The 18,408-nt window shown below is 41.3% G+C and overlaps 1 protein-coding gene across 1 annotated transcript; it reads right to left on the bottom strand.

Annotated features, from left to right (window-relative positions):
* Positions 1-406: 406 nt before the first annotated feature.
* On the bottom strand, positions 407-794 carry LOC122742604 (NADH dehydrogenase [ubiquinone] 1 alpha subcomplex subunit 5-like). The gene has a single exon (XM_043986932.1). It carries the CDS (start codon positions 792-794, stop codon positions 444-446), a length of 351 nt encoding a protein of 116 aa, XP_043842867.1. The 3' UTR covers positions 407-443.
* Between the last annotated feature and the right edge of the window lie 17,614 nt (positions 795-18,408).

The raw sequence follows: 18,408 nt of genomic DNA, 5'->3' as shown, positions 1-18,408 counted from the left end.
GAAATGAGGACATTCAGAAATATATATAAGCTGCTCATTTTTTTGTCCCAATGCAGTTGCTTTTGGGGCTGGGGGAGGAGGAGGGACAGAGGAGGGAGGATTCTGGCATTTTTTAAACCTCTCTTGGGAAATGAGAAAGGAAGAAGAATCCCTAGAAACCACTAGGAAACAAAATGAACAAAATGTGACGGTATGTAATTTAGTCTTCCAGTGTTTTAAGTGCCATAGCAGTTCAAAACACAAAGGGCAGGTTAGGGGGGAGATGGGCTAGAGAACAGGAAAAGCTTCCTGGTGGAGGTGGGGACAAGTTAAGCCTTGCAAGGTGACCAGGATGGAGCTGTTATTGTAACTGTTGTTCCTTTTGTTTTTTGTTTTTTGTTTAGTCTTTAAACAGATGTTTAATGATTTTTTTAAAATTAGACATTATAGATATTTAACATTGATTATAATGGCCATTTCCACTTGTTGGCTGGTGGTTCTTCCACTAAAGGCTCCCAAGGTTTCCAAGTCAACATTTTTCTTGCCAGTGATAATTCATTTTCAGCCTGAAGAATCACCTCTTCTAGCTGGCCAGCCTGAAGCTTATCCTCTAGTTTCTGAAGATCTGTTTCCTCTTTCACCATATTCAGTCTTTCATTTGTAATCTGTTCTGTGTACTTTCTATATGCCACAGTTGAGGGCATAAATTCAAGAGCATCAAGAATCTTTGTATATAATAATTTTAGCCACTCCCGTGGGGTCTCACATACTGCCAGTCCAACGAGACCTGTGGTCTTCTTTAGCCTTCCGGCCATGATAGCCATTCCTTTTGTTTTTGAAGCAGACCAATGAAACCACCATATTGGAATAAAATAGCAGATGATAGGTGATGTAATGACTTGCAGAGTTGCACAGTCATCAGTCTCACTCTCTCTTCCAGAGTCATTGAAGTTCAGCAGCAGGACAAAAGTCAAGACGACTGGCAATAACCCTTGGCGTCTTTGATATCTGACCAAGCTCTAGGCACTCCACAGAGCCTGCTTCAGTTGCCTTCATGGCCATTGGGTGAAGGTGGATTAGCATTACTGAAAAGGACTCAAAAGCCCTCACATCAGAGGTGCTCATCCTCCGTGAACATGAAGCATGGAACTAGGAGACAGGAAAAGGAAAGGCATTATAGGGGAGGTGTGGCAGGAAGAAAGACACAGAGCCTGCTGTACTTTTCTCTAATTGATTGTACTATAGGATTTAGAATTGGAAGGGACCTATAAGTTGATCTTGTCTAAAGGAGAAAACTGACATAGAGGAAGTAGTTTACCCAAGATTACTTAGTTAGGCTTTGGAGCAGAAATGAGTTTTGAGCCTGTCTTCCGATTACACTGTCCTTTTTACCACACCATGGCATCTAGGGGGTAGAGCAGATAGAGTGCTGGAACTAGAGTTAGAAAGACCACAATTAAAATAAATCCACAAATACTAACTCCCTGTGTGACCCTGGGCAAGTTATTTAAGTCAACTGCCTCGGTTTCTTCCTCTGTAAAAGGGGAGGCTTGGTGAGATTATGTGATTTGGGCATCATCACAAAGCCCATGAACAATGGAGAGAGGAATTAAACCCAGGTCTTCCTTACTCCAGGACCAGCATTCTATCCACTCACTGTACCACACTGCTTTTAATGTGACATCAAAAATTTGGTTCTACACTAATGCATTGTTCATGGAGCTGTGAACTGATCCAACCATTCTGGAGAGCAATTTGGAACTATGCCCAATGGGCTATAAAGTTGTGCATACCCTTTGACCCAGCAATACCACTATTAGGTCTTTTTACCAAAGAGATCATAAAAAAGGTAAAAGGACTCACATGTACAAAAATATTTATAGCTGCTCTTTTTGTGGTGGCAAGGAATTGGAAATTGAGGAGATGTCCATCAATTGGGGAATGGCTGAACAAGTGGTATGTGAATGTAATGTAATACTATTGTACTGTAAGAAAGCATGAGCAGGAAGATTTCAGAGAAAACTGGAAGGACTTACATGAACTGATGCTGAGTGAGATGAGCAGAACCAGGAGAACACAGTATCAACAACATTGTATATTGATCAACTGTGATAGACATGACTCTTCTCAGCAATACAATGATCCAAGATAGTTCCAAAGCACTCATGATGGAAAATGCTCTCCAAATCCAGAAAAAAAGAACTGTGGAATCTAGATTCAGATTGAACCATATTTCTACTTTGTTTTTCTTTTTTGAGGTTTTTCCCTTTTGCTCTGATTCTTCTTTCACAGCATGACTAATGCAGAAATGTTTAATGTGATTGTACATATATAACCTACGTCAGATTGCTTGCTGTCTTGGGGAAGGGGAAGGGGAAGGGGGAGGAGGGAGGGAGAAAAATTTGGAACTAGAAATCTTATAAAAACAAATGTTGAAAACTGTCTCTACATGTAACTAGAAAATAATAAAAAATACTTTTATGATTAAAAAACCAATTTGGTTCTATTTTTCCCATTAAGTTAATTCCTCAGTCAATTAAGCAAGCAAGGAGCAATCATTTAGGAAGTACTCATCATATGTCAGCCACTGTGCTGGGCACTGGAGGTACAAAGACAAAAATCAGTCTTGCTGTTAAGGACCTGTCATTCTATCAAAACCAAAACAAAACAATAAGCCTGAGAACTCAATGCACTTACGCTAACTCAACTCAGTGGGGATGGGAAGGCAGAGCCTTCCACAGCCAACCCAATGGATGTAGTCTCAGACCAATGTCTTCATGACATAACTATTTAAAAAGGGTCCATGTTGCTTTAAATTACTGCTGCTTCTCATTCATAGAAAGTCAAGCTTTCAAGATTAGCCAGATCTGTCAGGCCAGCCCACTGCTCTGTAACATTTAAAGCTCTTAATGTTTTCCACCTTTGCAATATAAGCTTTTTAGCTATTAAACTGGCTCCATCCAGAGAGGGGCTTTTTCCTGCAGTTTTATTTATGTTCAACGGCTCTTCAAGACCCTGAAGACAAACACCCTTGGATCTAAGGCAGTATTTTGCTCATAATCTCAATTAATTCTGAACTCAAATTTAAGTCCAGAATTTAGAGGCTTTGGGACAATTCCACGCCCCTGGAGACTTGGGAGTTTTTAACCCAGTGATTATTTTTTGGCAAAACACATTCCCTCAGCGAGGTCACCGCTTGGGCTCCTGCCAGGCGTCTGAAGCTTTCAGTAAAGTGTTACTGAAATAACTGTACAAATATCTTTTTCACAATAATCTGCTTACTGTCTTTCATGCTTTGGCTAATGATTTATGCCTCCTTTGGAAATTCCACAGGCCTTTGCAGTAAAAACGCAGCCTGCTTAATTCATGTCGGGGACCTGCGGGGTTTTCTCTCAAACTTTGACCAAAGAGTCCTTCGAAGGAAAAAAACCACACAAACAAGTCATTGAAGACAAGCTTCCAACCTCCTGCTTTAAGATAAAAAGAAGGTATAGCTGTTTTTGTTTTTTTAAGATGCCCTCATTATGTACTGAAAGCAAAAAGCCATGGACTTACATAACTAATTATATTTCAAGATGCATTGGTGGTGATTTAAATGCATCATGTGTAATTGGAGACAATGCAAGTTCACCAACACCCATTCCTCCCTCCCCATTTCCGTATTGCCCAGCATTCAGTTTCTAATACATTTCAACTCTGTAATTCTTTCCCTGAGCCCTGTGACACTGAGAAACCTTCCTGGGGTGTCTGTAACAAGTCTTCCCAAAATCCATCCATTTTTCTCCATCCTTCAGGCATCTCTATAGGAGATAAGTCCCCAGCTAAAGAACTGAGTTTGACCTGGCACTTAGGGAAATTAAGGGAGAAGCTGAAAGTAGGGGAGGCATTAGAACCAAAGAAGTTACAGCAAGTGAACTTATGAAATGGACAAAGTGTTAGATCAAGAGACTTATGAGTTGGCCCAGGGTTCTGAACAAGAGGGTTGACTAGGGCCTCCAGAAGACAAAACCTGAATTGGGATTTCATAAACTATCTAATCCAACCAACTCTTACAGGAACAAAAGTCCTATCAATGACATACCTACCCAACAAATATCGATCTAGCCATTGCTTAAAGATACCCAGTGAAGGGGAACTCACAATTTCTTAAGCAGTTCATTCCGATTTTGGACAATTCTAATTGGTAGAAAGTTTTTTCTTGTGTTGCCTCTTTGTAACGTTACTCCTGGCTCCTAGTTCTGACCTCTGGAGTCAAATGCTTGAAGGCAACTATCATGTTCCCCTTTAACTCTTCTTTCCTACAAGCTTTGAACCTGTCTTCCAATTCCATGGATCATACAGACACACCCACTTTGCATTTGCTACTTTGCCTGGTTTCAACTCCATGGAACAAGATACTCCAGCCCCACATATCCCTTAGTTTCCTCCCCATCACTCCCTGCTTTCTTGTCTCCTTTTGTGCACTGCCCCCTCCCCCCATTTGATTGTAAACTCCTTGAGGGCAGGGACTGTCTTTCTCCTGTTTTTGTATCCCCAATGCTTAGTACAGTGCCTGACACATAGTAGGTAGTTAATAAATGTTTATTGGATTGGAATGTTTTATTGGACCTAGGGGGTACAGTAGATAAAGAACTGGTCCTGGAATAAGGAATACTTCAACCCTGAATCCTGCCATGGGTCCACTGCTCTAATAGGTTGCCATTAGCTTAATCTTGCCAGGAACCAGACTTCCATACCCATCTGCGGGCATCTCCTGGCTATCTCCTCACCATGATAACAGTCCTCTACTCCTCTCTTTCCATCTCCCCTTTATTTGCTGTTTTCCCTGACAAGAATGTAAGCTACTTCAAGGAAAAGAATGTTTTCTTTGATATAATTTATAACCCCAATACTTAGCACACAGCCTGGCAAATAGTAAGATTTAATAAATGCTTTATCTCCCTATTTAAATTCGATCACTCCCAAATCTACGTATCTAGCCCTAATCTCTCTCTAATGCCAGTCCTATATCAGAAATGTTCATGCTAGATATCTCTTTCTGGATGTGACATAGATATTTCAAACTCAACATGTCCAAAATGGAACTCATTATCTTTCCCCTTAAATTTGTGCCTCCTCCAAACTTCTCCATTTTTCTTAAGAGTACCACCATTCTCTGAGTCACATGAGTTTGTGATCTCTTTCGTCTTCTTCAACTCCCATATCCAAACAGTTGTTAAGTCATTCTCCTTTCCACTACATATCTTATATTTGTCCTCTCCTTTCATTCATACCACCGACATCCTAGTTCAGGTCTTCATGACCCCTAAATTATACTATTGTAATTTCCTCCTATTAGTTGGTCTCCCACCCTAGTCCAGGTCCTCATCAGTCTTGCCCAGACAGCATAATCGCCTCCTAATGGATGTTATTTCTTTCAATTTCTCCCTTCTCCAATACATTTTCCACACAGCTGGAAAAACAATCTTCTTAAGGCTTATGTCTGATCATGTTATTCTCCTGTTCAAAAACCTTCACTGGCTCCCTAAGACAAGCACCTCTGGTGGGAGGGTTTGCTGAGCCCTTTTCAGGGCTTCTCATCCACCCTTGGTATCCATCTGGTACCCAACTCTCACCTGTGGCTCCAAGAATCCCATTGGCCACACCCTGGTAAAACCATCTTGGCAGATGGTTGAGGGCAACAAACAGGCTTCAAATCTGTTAGTGAGTTAGGGGGGGATGTCTACCCAAAGCATGTGAAAACTTCCCCCAGTGGAATGGGCAGATGAGAACAATTTGTTCCAACAGCCACAAAGGCAGCTGAAGCAGGCACTATGGAGCACTTAGAGCTTGGTCAGACAAGAAGTTGCCAGGGTTATCCACTGCATCCTAAATCATCACCAGTCACCCTGATTTTTGTCCTGTAGGACTTTGATGACTCTAGAAGAGAGAGTGAGGCTGATGATTTTGTCCAACTCTGCCTCACTTAAATTCAATTCATTTGCAAGTCAAGACATCATCTTGTGATGTCATTGGTCCTCTTTGAAAATGGAGGACAAAACCATTATCTGTAGGATAAAATATGGATTCCTCAGCCCAACATTTAAGACCTTTACAATATGGCTTCCACATAATTTTCTAGCCATATTTCAAAATATTCCTTTTCACAAAATCTAAGTTCTGGTCAAACTAAACCACTAACTGTTCTCTAAACTCAACACTGTATTGTGGTTCAGTGAAATCATATCAGAGACCATGCTCTGGGTGTTTTAAGTCTTTCATCTCTGGAACTCTGCCCTAGGTCCCCCTACCCTAATTTAAGACTACCTTTCCTGGCAAACTCCTTCAGGAAGACCCCAGTCATGCTTCACTTCACTATCTACTCTCCATGTTAACTACCTTGCCATATAACCATTGGTACTCTTTCCTATCCCACCCCCTTCAATTTTGGAACTATGATCAAATCAACTCTGCTATTGTTCCTGGGTGGGATTTATCCATCTCCCTAAGACCCCCAATGTCATTCTTGAAACTTTTGGACCAAAGTGCCTCTCCCTGGCCACCATGCCCCTATGTGTATGTCCTCCCCCTGTTCCAGTGTAAATTCCTTAAGGACAGGGACTGTCTTTGCTTTTGTATTTTCAGAGCCTAGTATAGTGCTTAATCAGGGCAGCTAAGTGGCACAGTGGAGAGAGTGCTGGCCTAGAGTCAGGAAGACCTAAGTTCAAATCAGCCTCAGACACCTATTAGCTGCATGACCCTGAGCAAGCTACTTAACCCTGTTTATCTCAGTTCCTTATCTGTAAAAGGAGCTGGAAAAGGAAATGGCAAACCACTCTATTGTCTTTGCCAAGAAAACCCCAAATGGAGTCACAAAGAGTCAAACAAGACTAAACAACAGGTGTTTAGTCAATGTTTTTTTCATTCATTAATTCATCCATTCATTTTGTTCCCTATATCTAAAATGTACTGTCTCCTTACCTCTCACTGAGAGCTCTGCTTCCACCCCATCCCTCACATCCTTCATCTAGGGAAGCAACTCCAATGGTCAGCCATCCTTACCAACTGCCATATACAGGGAAGAAGCATCAAGGTACCTTGAGGGCTAGAATGGACGCAGCATATATCAGGCAAGTCAAACCACTCACACCATCTCCCTTTAGATTCCAATGGAGATGGTCTGAGACCCTGAACACAAAAGCCGTAGCAATGACAATGATTACTGGTAGTGTCAGAGGCAGGATTTGAACCCACGTTCCTCTTATTTCAGAGATGCTCCTTCCCCTGTACTAAAACTTGCTTGGCCTATCTTCTTACAAGGGTGTAGTATGAACACTTTATAACTGTAAAATGCCATAGAAATCTGAGCTGTTATTGTTATTGTTATCAAACTTATTTCTTCACAAGAACTTGTCCCTACCCCCAGAACTTCCCTACTTCTATTGAATAAACGTCCCAGTTGAGAGTATTTATGAGATAGGTGAATAACCTCAAGGACATGTTAGACCATTTCTTCTCATTCATTGCTAACACATTGGCACCCCACTCAATTAGTCACCAAGTCCTATGCATTCCACCTCTGCTATATTTCACATATTTGCCATCCCTACTTTCCACTCTCTACTTCCATTGCTATTACTCTAGACTACCTTCATCTTTTCTCACCTCAACTATTCTAACACTATTAATTGGTCTCATTGTTTCCAAGTTATTCTTCTCTCTAACCCAACTTTCCAAGGAGCCTGTGCCATCTTCCTAAGTCAATGCTCTAATGTCACCCCTCTACTTTAAAAATAAATTTTTAAAACATCTTCCTATTGAGTTCCCTCCCTTCCTTTAAATGCCATCTCCTCCATGAAACCATCCCTAACTCCCACAAGTCTAAATTATCTCTCACCTTCCCCACCAAAATGTCTCCTAACACCATGCCTGGTTATTTCCTTTACATTTTTTCCATTCTCGCTTGTATCATAGTTATTTGTATATTTGTCCTTTTCTCATAATATGATAAGTTCACTAAAAGTAGGATCTGTGTCACATGGATCACTGTATCTCTGTCTCAGTGCAAAGCCCCTGAATGCACAGATGCTTAATAAACATTTGTAGAATTGAGTTGTTAATGGCTTACTATTGGTTTGTGAATAATGCTCTCTCCACAGTCCCAGGAGGAATGGAATTTCATGGCCTTATGTTGAACCCTCCATCCTCAAGTCCTCCTGATGACAGGTCCAACTGCCTCAGGGAAGAGCCATGCCCCAAGGACAAGACTAACAGCAGAAGTCTGTCCCTTGTTGGACTCCAGGGAAAATAAATCTGCTTGTTATTGGTCTCTCCTCTAACTATGGAGTTGCCCAGGGTCCAGCCTCTCCCCTAGGTATAGGGCAGATCAGGGTCCATCCCCTTCTCTCACGATGAATTTACCCAGGATCCATGTGATGTTAGGGGGTAGCTTTGATACCTTCTCCCTTTTATAGAAGGGAAGAGAGATAAGAATCAGTGGACTCAAGTAAGGTTGGAAAAACAACTCTGTCTGATTCCATTCATCTGGAAACCTCCCAGGGAATCCTCTGCCTCTCCACATTTAATGCTGGAGTTAATTATCTGGAAAAGTTAATGATTTATTCCTGAGGGAGCTTGAAGGAGAGGAAGGTTTTGTTTTCCTTATTCCTTTTGCTTACTGTGGCCTAAAGAGAGGGCAGTATTAAAGAATGAAAGTCTTTGTGGGACAGCCATATTCTCAGCCACCACTGGCTTGTATGTAGTTCTAGGCAACAAATGAGAGAGAACAAAACAGGGTGTTTGAGTGGGAATATTCCATAACTGAGGTCATAAACCCATGTTTTAATCCCAACTCTGATACTGACTCGTTCTATAATATTGGATGAGTTATTGTTCTTCCTTGGATCTTTATTTCCTCACATATGTACCAAATGATATTTAGGTTCCCCATTCCAGCTCTAACATTCTGGTGTTCTATGTGCTATGTTCTAAGGTCCCTTTCCCTCTGACATCCCACGTTCTATGTTCTTTGTTATAAAGTTCCTTCCTTTCTGGACATTCTATGTGCTATGGCCTGAGGTCTCTCCAAGCTCTGACTTTCTATCATCTATATGGCTTTAGGTTTTTCTCAGGCAGTTCCTGAAATGCTCATCAAACTGTACCTGCAAATAACCCAAGTGGAAACAAATCACCTCAGGCCAAGTTTTCTGGCCAAATCCCAGATCTACTGAACAAAAGAGAACTGCAGCGTAGCTGCATCAGTACCTTTGTAATGGTAACACCTCCTCTCCAACTCTTCCTGCTGAAACCTCATTTGCTCTTCAAGCTCCATCAGTAATGTTGTTTCCTTCCTTGGTTGCCTCCATCTAACCCAGGGGTTCTTAACCCTTTTTGTGTTATAGATTCTTCTGGCTGTCTGGTGAAGTCTATGAACTCCTTTTCAGAATAATGTTTTTAAAGGCATAAAATAAAATACATGGGATTGCAAAGGAAACCAATTATATTGAAATAGTTATCCCCGCCAAAATGTTTGTTTTCAAATTTTTTTTTTTGGTGAGGCAATTGGGGTGACTTGTCCAGGGTCACACAGCTAGTAAGTGTTAAGTGTTTGAGGCTGGATTTGAACTCAGGTCCTCCTGAATCCAGGGCTGGTGCTCTATCCACTGCGCCACCTAGCTGCCGCCCCCCCCCAGAAAAAAAGTTTTTAAGTTCACCAACCAAAGGTTAAGAAGCCAGATCTTGACGTAATCTCCAAATATTAGAAATTTAGAGGTAGAGGAGACTTTAGAAACCATCTAATCCCACCCCTCATTTTACAAATGAGGAAAATGAGGCATAAGGAGGTCAAGTGACTTGCATACAGGTAGCAAAGAAGAGAATCAGGATTGAACCAAGGTCCTTTGTCTCCAGATTCAGTTTCCTTGCCATACCCCTGAATTCCCAGGGCCCTCTGAACCTCTCAGACACTCCATTGTCATTCTGTGTACATAAGTCTTCTCTCTGTGTCAAACTATAAGCTCTGTGAGGGCAGATACCATGTTTTTCTTCTTCTTCATATCTTCTTCAGCACCTGGAATGAAATCCTCCACTGGGGAGGTTCTCTAAAGTCCCCAGTGATAAATGTATGATGATCTTCTCCCAGGTAATGCTTCCAACTGTGGTCTATGGGCAACTAGGCTCACAGTGAGGTCTCCCACCTCTAAGTTCCTAGCACTTAGTGTTGGTACCACATGCTTAGATGGGTCAGCACTTCTGTGTCTTTCCTCAGAGCAGTCTTCCTCCCAGTAGACTAGATCAGAAGTGTGGGCCTAGATATGGCCTAGGAGGCATACAGCCCACAACACTCCTGAGTGTGGCCTAAACCATGTTAAAATGCAATTGAGAAATATTTAACAAAACAAAATTAAAATATAATACAATATAATGTAAATATGTGGTTTTCTAAGTCAATATGCAGCCCACTGGGATGCTTATATACAGTTCAGTGGCCCCGTTTCCATTTGAATTTGATACCAGTCAGCTAGATTACCCACTTCTATCCTTTCTAGACTCAAAAAGTGCTTCCCAAATCTGAATTATAGTCCATTTTAAAACTAGTCAGAGAACAGTCACCAGGAAGAAAGACTGTGAGATAGCATGTTTGTTGTCTGTCCTTCATTCTCTCTTTTTTTTTTTTGTGAGGCAATTGGGGTTAAGTGACTTGTCCAGGGTCACACAGCTAGTAAGTGTTAAGTGTCTGAAGTCAGATTTGAACTCAGGTCCTCCTGAATCCAGGGCCAATGCTCTAATCCACTGCACCACCTAGCTGCCCCTGTCCTTCATTCTCAAGAAGACCATGACATCAGGAGGTTGATGTCATGATTTGCAGTGGAATTGGATTAAGCGAGGCAGGGCTATGCAAAGTCACCAGCCTCACTCCTCCAGAGCCATCTGAGTCAAGTGGCAAGATAGATATCAGGATGATTGGAGATGGCCCTGGATGTCTGAGAATAACAGGATTAAGTGACTTGTCCAGGGTCACACAGCTAATAAGTGTCTGAGGCCAGATTTGAAATCAGGTCCTCCTGGACTATAGGGCCAGTGCTCTATCACTGTGCTACCTAACTGACCAAGAGATGACATGTAAGAATGATTAAAGGAACTGGATAACAGCACTGGATCGAAAGTCAAAAGACCTGGAATTCAAGTCCCTCTTCTGATACTTGTTACTTATTTTACCCTGGGCAAGTCATCTAGTGTCCATTCCTCAGTTTCCTCATCTGTAAAATGAAAGGGTTGGCATAGATGGCCCCTGAAATCACTTCTAATCCTATAAGAAAAAGACAGGCAAAATGTTCTGTCCTTTGACTAATATGAAAGACAGGCATATGGAAAGATGGATTAGATTTGCTCGGCTCGACTCATTCAGCTCACAAGGAGCAATGGGTAGAAGTAATAAACAGAGCCCCGATGCAAGGAAAACTTGCTAACAATTGCTAGCAACCCTTTTCCAAAATGGCATGGGCTATTCCAAGAAGCGGTAGGTTCTGTCTCCTTGGACATTTATAAGTGAAGGTTGGATGATCACTTGTTACACAATGTTGTAGAAGGCATTATCAGCTAGATACAGTGTGGTTTAGATGACCTCAAAGGCCCCTTTCTATATTTGAGAGCCTGTAATTCTGAGATTCATTATGGAAGGTCCAGTATCAAGTCTTTTCCCTATAGTTTTCATCTCTCTTGTCCTCACACCTCCAGTTCTCTTGGTACCTTCCTGCTGCCCCCCAGAGCCTGCCCCCTGACTCTGACCCCTCCTCAACATCCTGCTTCTCAGAATGTCTTTCTTTCAGAGCTGTATCTCTACTGTCATAATCTGATCAGTGTACGTAGGCTGCCTTTTTTTTTTCATGGTATCATTTCCCCGAAATAACAAATTTTCATTTCAAGAAGGGACCTTGGAGGGGCAGCTAGGTGATGCGGTAGATAGAGCACCGGTCCTGGAGTCAGGAGTACCTGAGTTCAAATCCAGCCTCAGACACTTAACACTTACTAGCTGTGTGACCCTGGACAAGTCACTTAACCCCAGTTGCCTCACTAAAAAAAAAAAAAAAAAAAAAAGAAGGGACCTTGGAAAGCAATGCTATGACCCAAAGGAAGATCTCTTTCCGCTATCTCTTGATGGGTTGGCAGTATAGTATAGTAGAAATACCAACTGGTTTGGGGTCTTGGGATCTGGGTTCAAGTCCTAGCTCTGTCATTTCTGATAAGGGTGTATTTTTTTTTTTAGAACAATTGGGTGACTTGACCAGGGTCACACAGCTAGTGTCAAGTGTCTGAGGCTGGATTTGAACTCAGGTCCTCCCGAATCCAGGGCCAGTGCTTTATCTACTGTGCTACCTAGCTGCCCTAGCTCTGTCATTTCTGAGCCTTGTGACTCACTTTGGTCAAGTTACTTCATTTCTCAACCATTTTGTAACACGGGAATAACATACATGCATCACTTGCTTTATAAGGTTATGCAAAGAAAGTGCTTTGTAGACTTTAATTGACTTAGATGAAGGTGGATGTTTCAAGTCATGATAGTTCAGTAGGAGAGATATGCTTAAGGAAGCTGGCCCTTTAATACTCTCTGATGCCACTTCCACAATGCCTCGCTTCCTGGCAACACCAGAGAGACACTAAAGGTTTATAGCTGAAGAAACTGAGGCCTGGAGAACTCCCATGTCTTATACAAGGCAGGAGAGCATTGCATGAGGGCTGGGATCTCTGACCGTCCACATTTTAGCCCTGAATCCCAGCTCCTCTGAAGAAGTGCACGCCTGGAATTTGGAAGGAGGCTCCAAGCTGGGAGGGACCATGATGTCATCTTACAATACTGCTTTCTGGAAACAGTTTTGTAAATTGACAACCTGTTTCTGTTTATAGCTCACAGCCTCCTAATGAGATAAATGGAGCTTTCGGAATGAGGCCTTGTAAGCAGGCTCTTCCAAGTCCGGCGAGTACCCTGCCCAGTACCTTTCAGCAGACTCCCTTTCCAAAGGGGAGTGGTTGGGGGAAGGCCGGCTGGGCTGGTAAATTTCAGGATCATTAACACTTCCATCTTGCAACCAAAATACTTCCAAAGTGCACAAAGAAGCTATTGTATTTCACCCCAAACAGCTTTGGAGAGGAGTCGGACCAGAGCAATCAATGTATACGGATCTGTTTAGGTTTTCAAACAAACTAAATCATCCGAGCCCTGTCTGCTCAAGTCGGGGCTGTGTGAAGCTGGAGCCCATTCCAGAAACCCCAGTGCAAGCTGTTGGTGGGGGGAAGCAAGCTTCAGGGAGCTGATTCATTCCACTGCCAGATTTTTTCCCCAACACATGCTAAAATTCAGAGAGTGGTTTCATGCTCCCTTCAGTGGGTTAAAGAAAACAGTAACTGCATCTGAGCTGGGCATGGCAGGGGATGCTCGGAAGAGCTGGTACCAGTTGTTTGGCCTGTGCCAAGATTAGATAAGGAGAGAAACAGAGTGTCCTGAAAAATGATGAGTATTCAGAAGACAGCTTTTGCATGTCCTCTGACACAACAGGCTGCCTCACTCGCCCAGTGCCTGGCCAGGCTCAGCACTTCTCTGGATGCTCTTTTCCCCCTAGCTCAGAGGATTAAGAATATTGGAGGAGGCAGGATATAGCACTTTAGTGACAGCCCAATTTTCTCCCTTTTGGAAAGACTTCTGTGGTCTCTCCTCATTCCAAACCCCCCTCTCTGGGTTCTCACTGAGCTTTCATTAGGCCTTGCTTTCCAGTTTCCAAGAGGACTGAGAACTTGAATCAAAGTGAAATCATCATCGGGTGCCTAAACCAACACTGCATCTGCCCTGAAGCCAACTGGACTTGCTGTTTTGCCATTTTTGTTCCGGGAGGCTCTGGGGGAGCGTTATGTGAAGGAGAAGACCAAGATGTCTTTTTGAGAGGCAGCATGGGGTCAGAGAATGTGGGTTCAAATCCTGTCTTGCTGTGACCTTAGGCAAACCACTTAACTACTCTGGGCCTTGGTTTCTTCATCTACAAAATGAGAGGGTTAGACTAGACAGCCTTTCAAGTCCCTTCCTGCTTTAAGTCTCTGTTCCTATGTCCTGGGAACATTTCAGTCTAACCACCAGACTCTCTTTGAATCTCTGCTAGTGGGAACATTCCAGGAGGGTTTCTGAGAAGGCCTATCATTGAGGCAGATTGATTCAGATTCATGTGAAGTGTAATTCTGAATTTTTCTCTTTACCGTTGGTAATGGGATCACTCCTATGTTTCCGCATGCCTGTCCATAAAATGGGCCTAGCAGTGTTTACGATGGTACACTATCACTTTTCTGCCATTTCCCTAGAGGATAATGCTAAGGATGGAGAGGGGAGGGAAAGGGAGACCTGTCCTCTTCGATTACTCCTCCAGTTTTGTTGAGCCTTTGGCATGGATCATGCTTTTGATCTAACTTCCTGCCTGTGGCTCCTCTGCTTAGCATCTTCTGCCTCCACACCTGTTGTGAGGGGCCCTGCTGGTCCTTCTGGTCCCTCTCCAAGTAGATCCTCTCTGATGCAGACTTTCCCTGCTCCATGGGTAGAGAAATCTCAACCTAGGCCATGGTAGGAACCCCAGTTCCAATCCATGGCTGGCAGAATCCCAAATTCGACCCTTGGGTAGGGCAGGAGGAAAAGTGAAGTCAGGGATTCATTTCAAGGTGCTTATTAATCCTTAGTAAGAAGCCACCACTAATCTAGCCCAGGCACTAACTAGTGCAGTCACTTAACCTCTATCTGCCACAGTTTCTTCAACGTAAAATGGGTTAATATAGCACCTACCTCCACAGTTGTTGTGAGGAGCAATCAGATAATATTTGTAAAATGCTTTGCACACCTTGAAGCATTATATAAATGCTAGCTCTTATCAGCCTATGGAGAGGTAGCAAACTCAAGAATAAAATTGTGAAGATAATACCAGTGAGGTAGAAACCAGGACTTGCCTGAAAAGAATAGTATAAATGTATGAGGAACATTGTACACAGTATCATCAACAATTGTGTGATGATCTACTGTGATGGACTGGATTCTTCTCACCAATGCAATGGTATAGAAGAGTTCCAGGGAACTCATGATAGAAGAGGATCTCCAAATCCAGGAAAAAAAAAAGAACTGTGGAGTATAGATGCTGAATGAACCATACTATTTCTTTTGGTTTTGGTGCTGTGTTTTCTATTTTGAGGTTTTTCGTCATTGCTCTGATTTTTCTCTTATAACATGACTAATGCAGAAATATGTTTAATGTTATTATGTAATATATATGTATATGTATGTATGTATATATATATACCCTATATCAGATTACCTGCTGTCTAGGGGAGGGAGAGGGAGGGGAGGGAGGGAGAAAAATCTGAAATTGGAAAGCTCGTATAAACAAAAGTTGAGAACTATCTTTAAATGTAACAGGAAAAAAAATAAAATACTTTATTAAGAAAAAAAGAAAAAAAATAAATGTACGAGGGAAATCATTGGACCAATATGGATTTTAAAAAAAAGGTAGAGTGTTTGTAATGGGGGTTGGGAGTGGTCTTTCTCATGGCTGGAGGAGAGGATAGGTGGTGGGAAGGAGAGAAGGCAAATTTTCATTGGTTGAAATAAAATTCAATTTTTTTTAAAAAGTCACTACTGAAATACCAAAATGGTGGGGTGAGAAAGAAGGTGGGGAGATGGGACCTATGAACAATCCTATTTAATTCTATCTAAGACCATGAACTCCAGGCTGGGTTGAACTAAATTAAGTCAATCACATTTATATTCCTGGGAGACATTTTTAAAAAATAACATTTTTATTTATAGCTTTGAGTTCCAAATTTTATCCCTCCTTCCCCCCCCATCCCACCTCCCTGAGGCGATAAGCAATCAGATACGGTTATACATGTGTTGATTATGTATAAACATTACCATAATAGTCATTTTGTTACAGGAAAACTTAAAATAAAAGAAAAAATGGAGAGTGAAAATAGCATGCTTCAGTTTTGTATTCAATCAATATCAGTTCTTTCTTTTGGAGGTAGATAGTATGTTTCATCATTAGTCCTTTGGGATTGTCCTTGGATCATTGTATTGTTTGAGAATAGTCAGGTAAAGTTCTTCATCAAGCAATATTGCTGTCTCTCGAACAATGTTCTCTTGGTTCTGCTCACTTCACTGTATATCAGCAGTTTCATACAAGTCTTTCCCAGGCCTTTATGAAATCATCCTGCATATCATTTCTTATAGCACAATAATATTCCATCACCATCATATACCCCAGCTTGTTTAGCCATTCCCCATTGATGGGCTATAAATATTTTTGTATAAATATATCTTTTCTCTTTTGGGGGATGTCTTTGGGATATAAATCTAGCAGTGGTATTGCTGGACCAAAGGGTATACACAATTCTATAGCCCTTTGGACATAGTTCTAGAATTGCTCTCCAAAATGGTTGGATCTTTTCACAAACTCTATCCAACAGTGAATTAGTATCAGAGGTTTTCCCTACATCCCTCCAACATTCAATATTTTTCTTTTTTTTTTATATTTGCCACTCTGTATAGGTGTGAATTACCTCAGAGTTGTTTTAATTTGCATTTCTCTGATCAGTAGTGATCCAGAGTATTTTTCATATGATTATAGTTACTTTGTTTTCTTTGTCTGAAAACTGCCTGTTCATATCCTTTGACCATTTATCAATTAGGGAATGACTGTATTTTTATAAATTTGCTCAGTTCTCTATAAAATTGAGGAATGAGGCTTTATTAGAGACACTTGTCTCAAAAAATTCTTCCCCAATTTTTGTTTCCCTTGTAAGCTTGGTTACATTAAATTTGTTTGTGCAAAAACTTTTTAATTTTATGTAATCAAAATTATTTATTTTTTATTTTGTTTTGCTCTCCATGTCTTCTTTGGTACTAAATTCTTTCTTGTCCATAAATCTGACAGAAAAACAATTCTATGCTCTCTTAATTGCTTTATGGTATCACCCTTTATGTATAGAATCATGTGCCCATTTTTGACTTTATTTTAGTATATGGGTGTGAGATGTTGGTCTACACCTAGTTTCAGCCATACTGTTTCCAGTTTTTCCCAGCAGTTTTTGTCAAATAATGAGTTTTCGTTCCAAAAGCTTGGATCTTGGGGCAGCTAGGTGGCTAAAGCACTGGCCCTGGAGTCAGGAGGGACCTCAGATCAAATCCAGCCTCAGACACTTAACATTTACTAGCTGTGTGACCCTGGGCCAAGTCACTATAACCCCAATTGCCTCACCAAAAACCAAAACAAAACCAAACCAAAAAAACAAAAAGCTTGGATATCTGGGTCTATCATATGATATACTAGATTACTATAGTCATTAACTGCATTCAGGACAGAAGTCTTTGAAACTTAGATTCTCCTAAAACTCTGTCCTGTACTTTTTCTTACCATGGTGCAATGAAAAGCACTGGAGATGGAGGACATAGGTTCACAACATCCCAGCTCTGCTAATCATTACCTGTTTGACCTGGGTCAAATCACTTAACCTCTCTGTCTCTCTCTTTTTTAAGTAATTATAATAATTTACTTTTTAAGAATCATCTAACATGAAATTATACAAATCCACATTTGTCATAACACAGATGGCAAAGGACAAAGTTAAGTCAAGAAAAAGTAAATTGGCTGCTATATACAATAGCACGTGGTTGTGTCTTGGACTTAAAAGTCTTTTACAAAATAGAAATCTCAGCTCAAATAGAGGACTGCTCCCCATTCAGGGTCCTCAACCTGCAGGACTGGTTATTATCGAATCTGCACCTATTTCTTCAAATTTCCCCTTAGTATAGCTGGTGATTGGTGATTACCACCCTCCTTGAGATGCTTGGCCACATGTGCTTTTCTTGACCATTGTACTCTGCATATCCCTGTTCATATCCACAGCTCTCACAGGTTATACTCAATATAATCATATCCAGAACACATTCTATAGTTTTCGATCACCACCAGAAGAATGACTGTAATTTCCATATCCTTCATCAAATAGTTATTAAATCTTTGGTTCCACTTTTTGTCCCTGACCTTGGCCACAAGCCCTAAGATTACCCCCTTAAACCAACAGCTGCAGTACTCTTCCACCTTTTCTGTTGCCTGTTTGCCACTTTGAAAGGTTTAATTTTGATTCTGCACATCTCAGAATCACTTTTATGTATTTGCTTTCTAATAATTTCCTCTTCTTTCATTATTTTTGTGTCCATATGAAGTTAAATATTCTCAATCCCTCTAAATGCCTCCCAATATTTTTAGTGGTTCTTCAGATGTATCTGGACTCAGTTTACCCACAAATACTTTGGGGGGGGGAAGATCTTTTCCTTTAAAGTTTCTGCCTTTGAGGAGTCCATCAACTTGCCATCCAGTCTTTTGTTTTTAAATTCCAAGATGTTTATCAAAGTCTTAGGAAAGCACA

This window comes from Dromiciops gliroides, chromosome 2 (genome assembly GCF_019393635.1).
Source record: "Dromiciops gliroides isolate mDroGli1 chromosome 2, mDroGli1.pri, whole genome shotgun sequence".
Classification (NCBI taxonomy): domain Eukaryota; kingdom Metazoa; phylum Chordata; class Mammalia; order Microbiotheria; family Microbiotheriidae; genus Dromiciops; species Dromiciops gliroides.
Note: the sequence above shows the minus strand (reverse complement) of the source record. Positions and strands in the feature narration are given on the sequence as shown.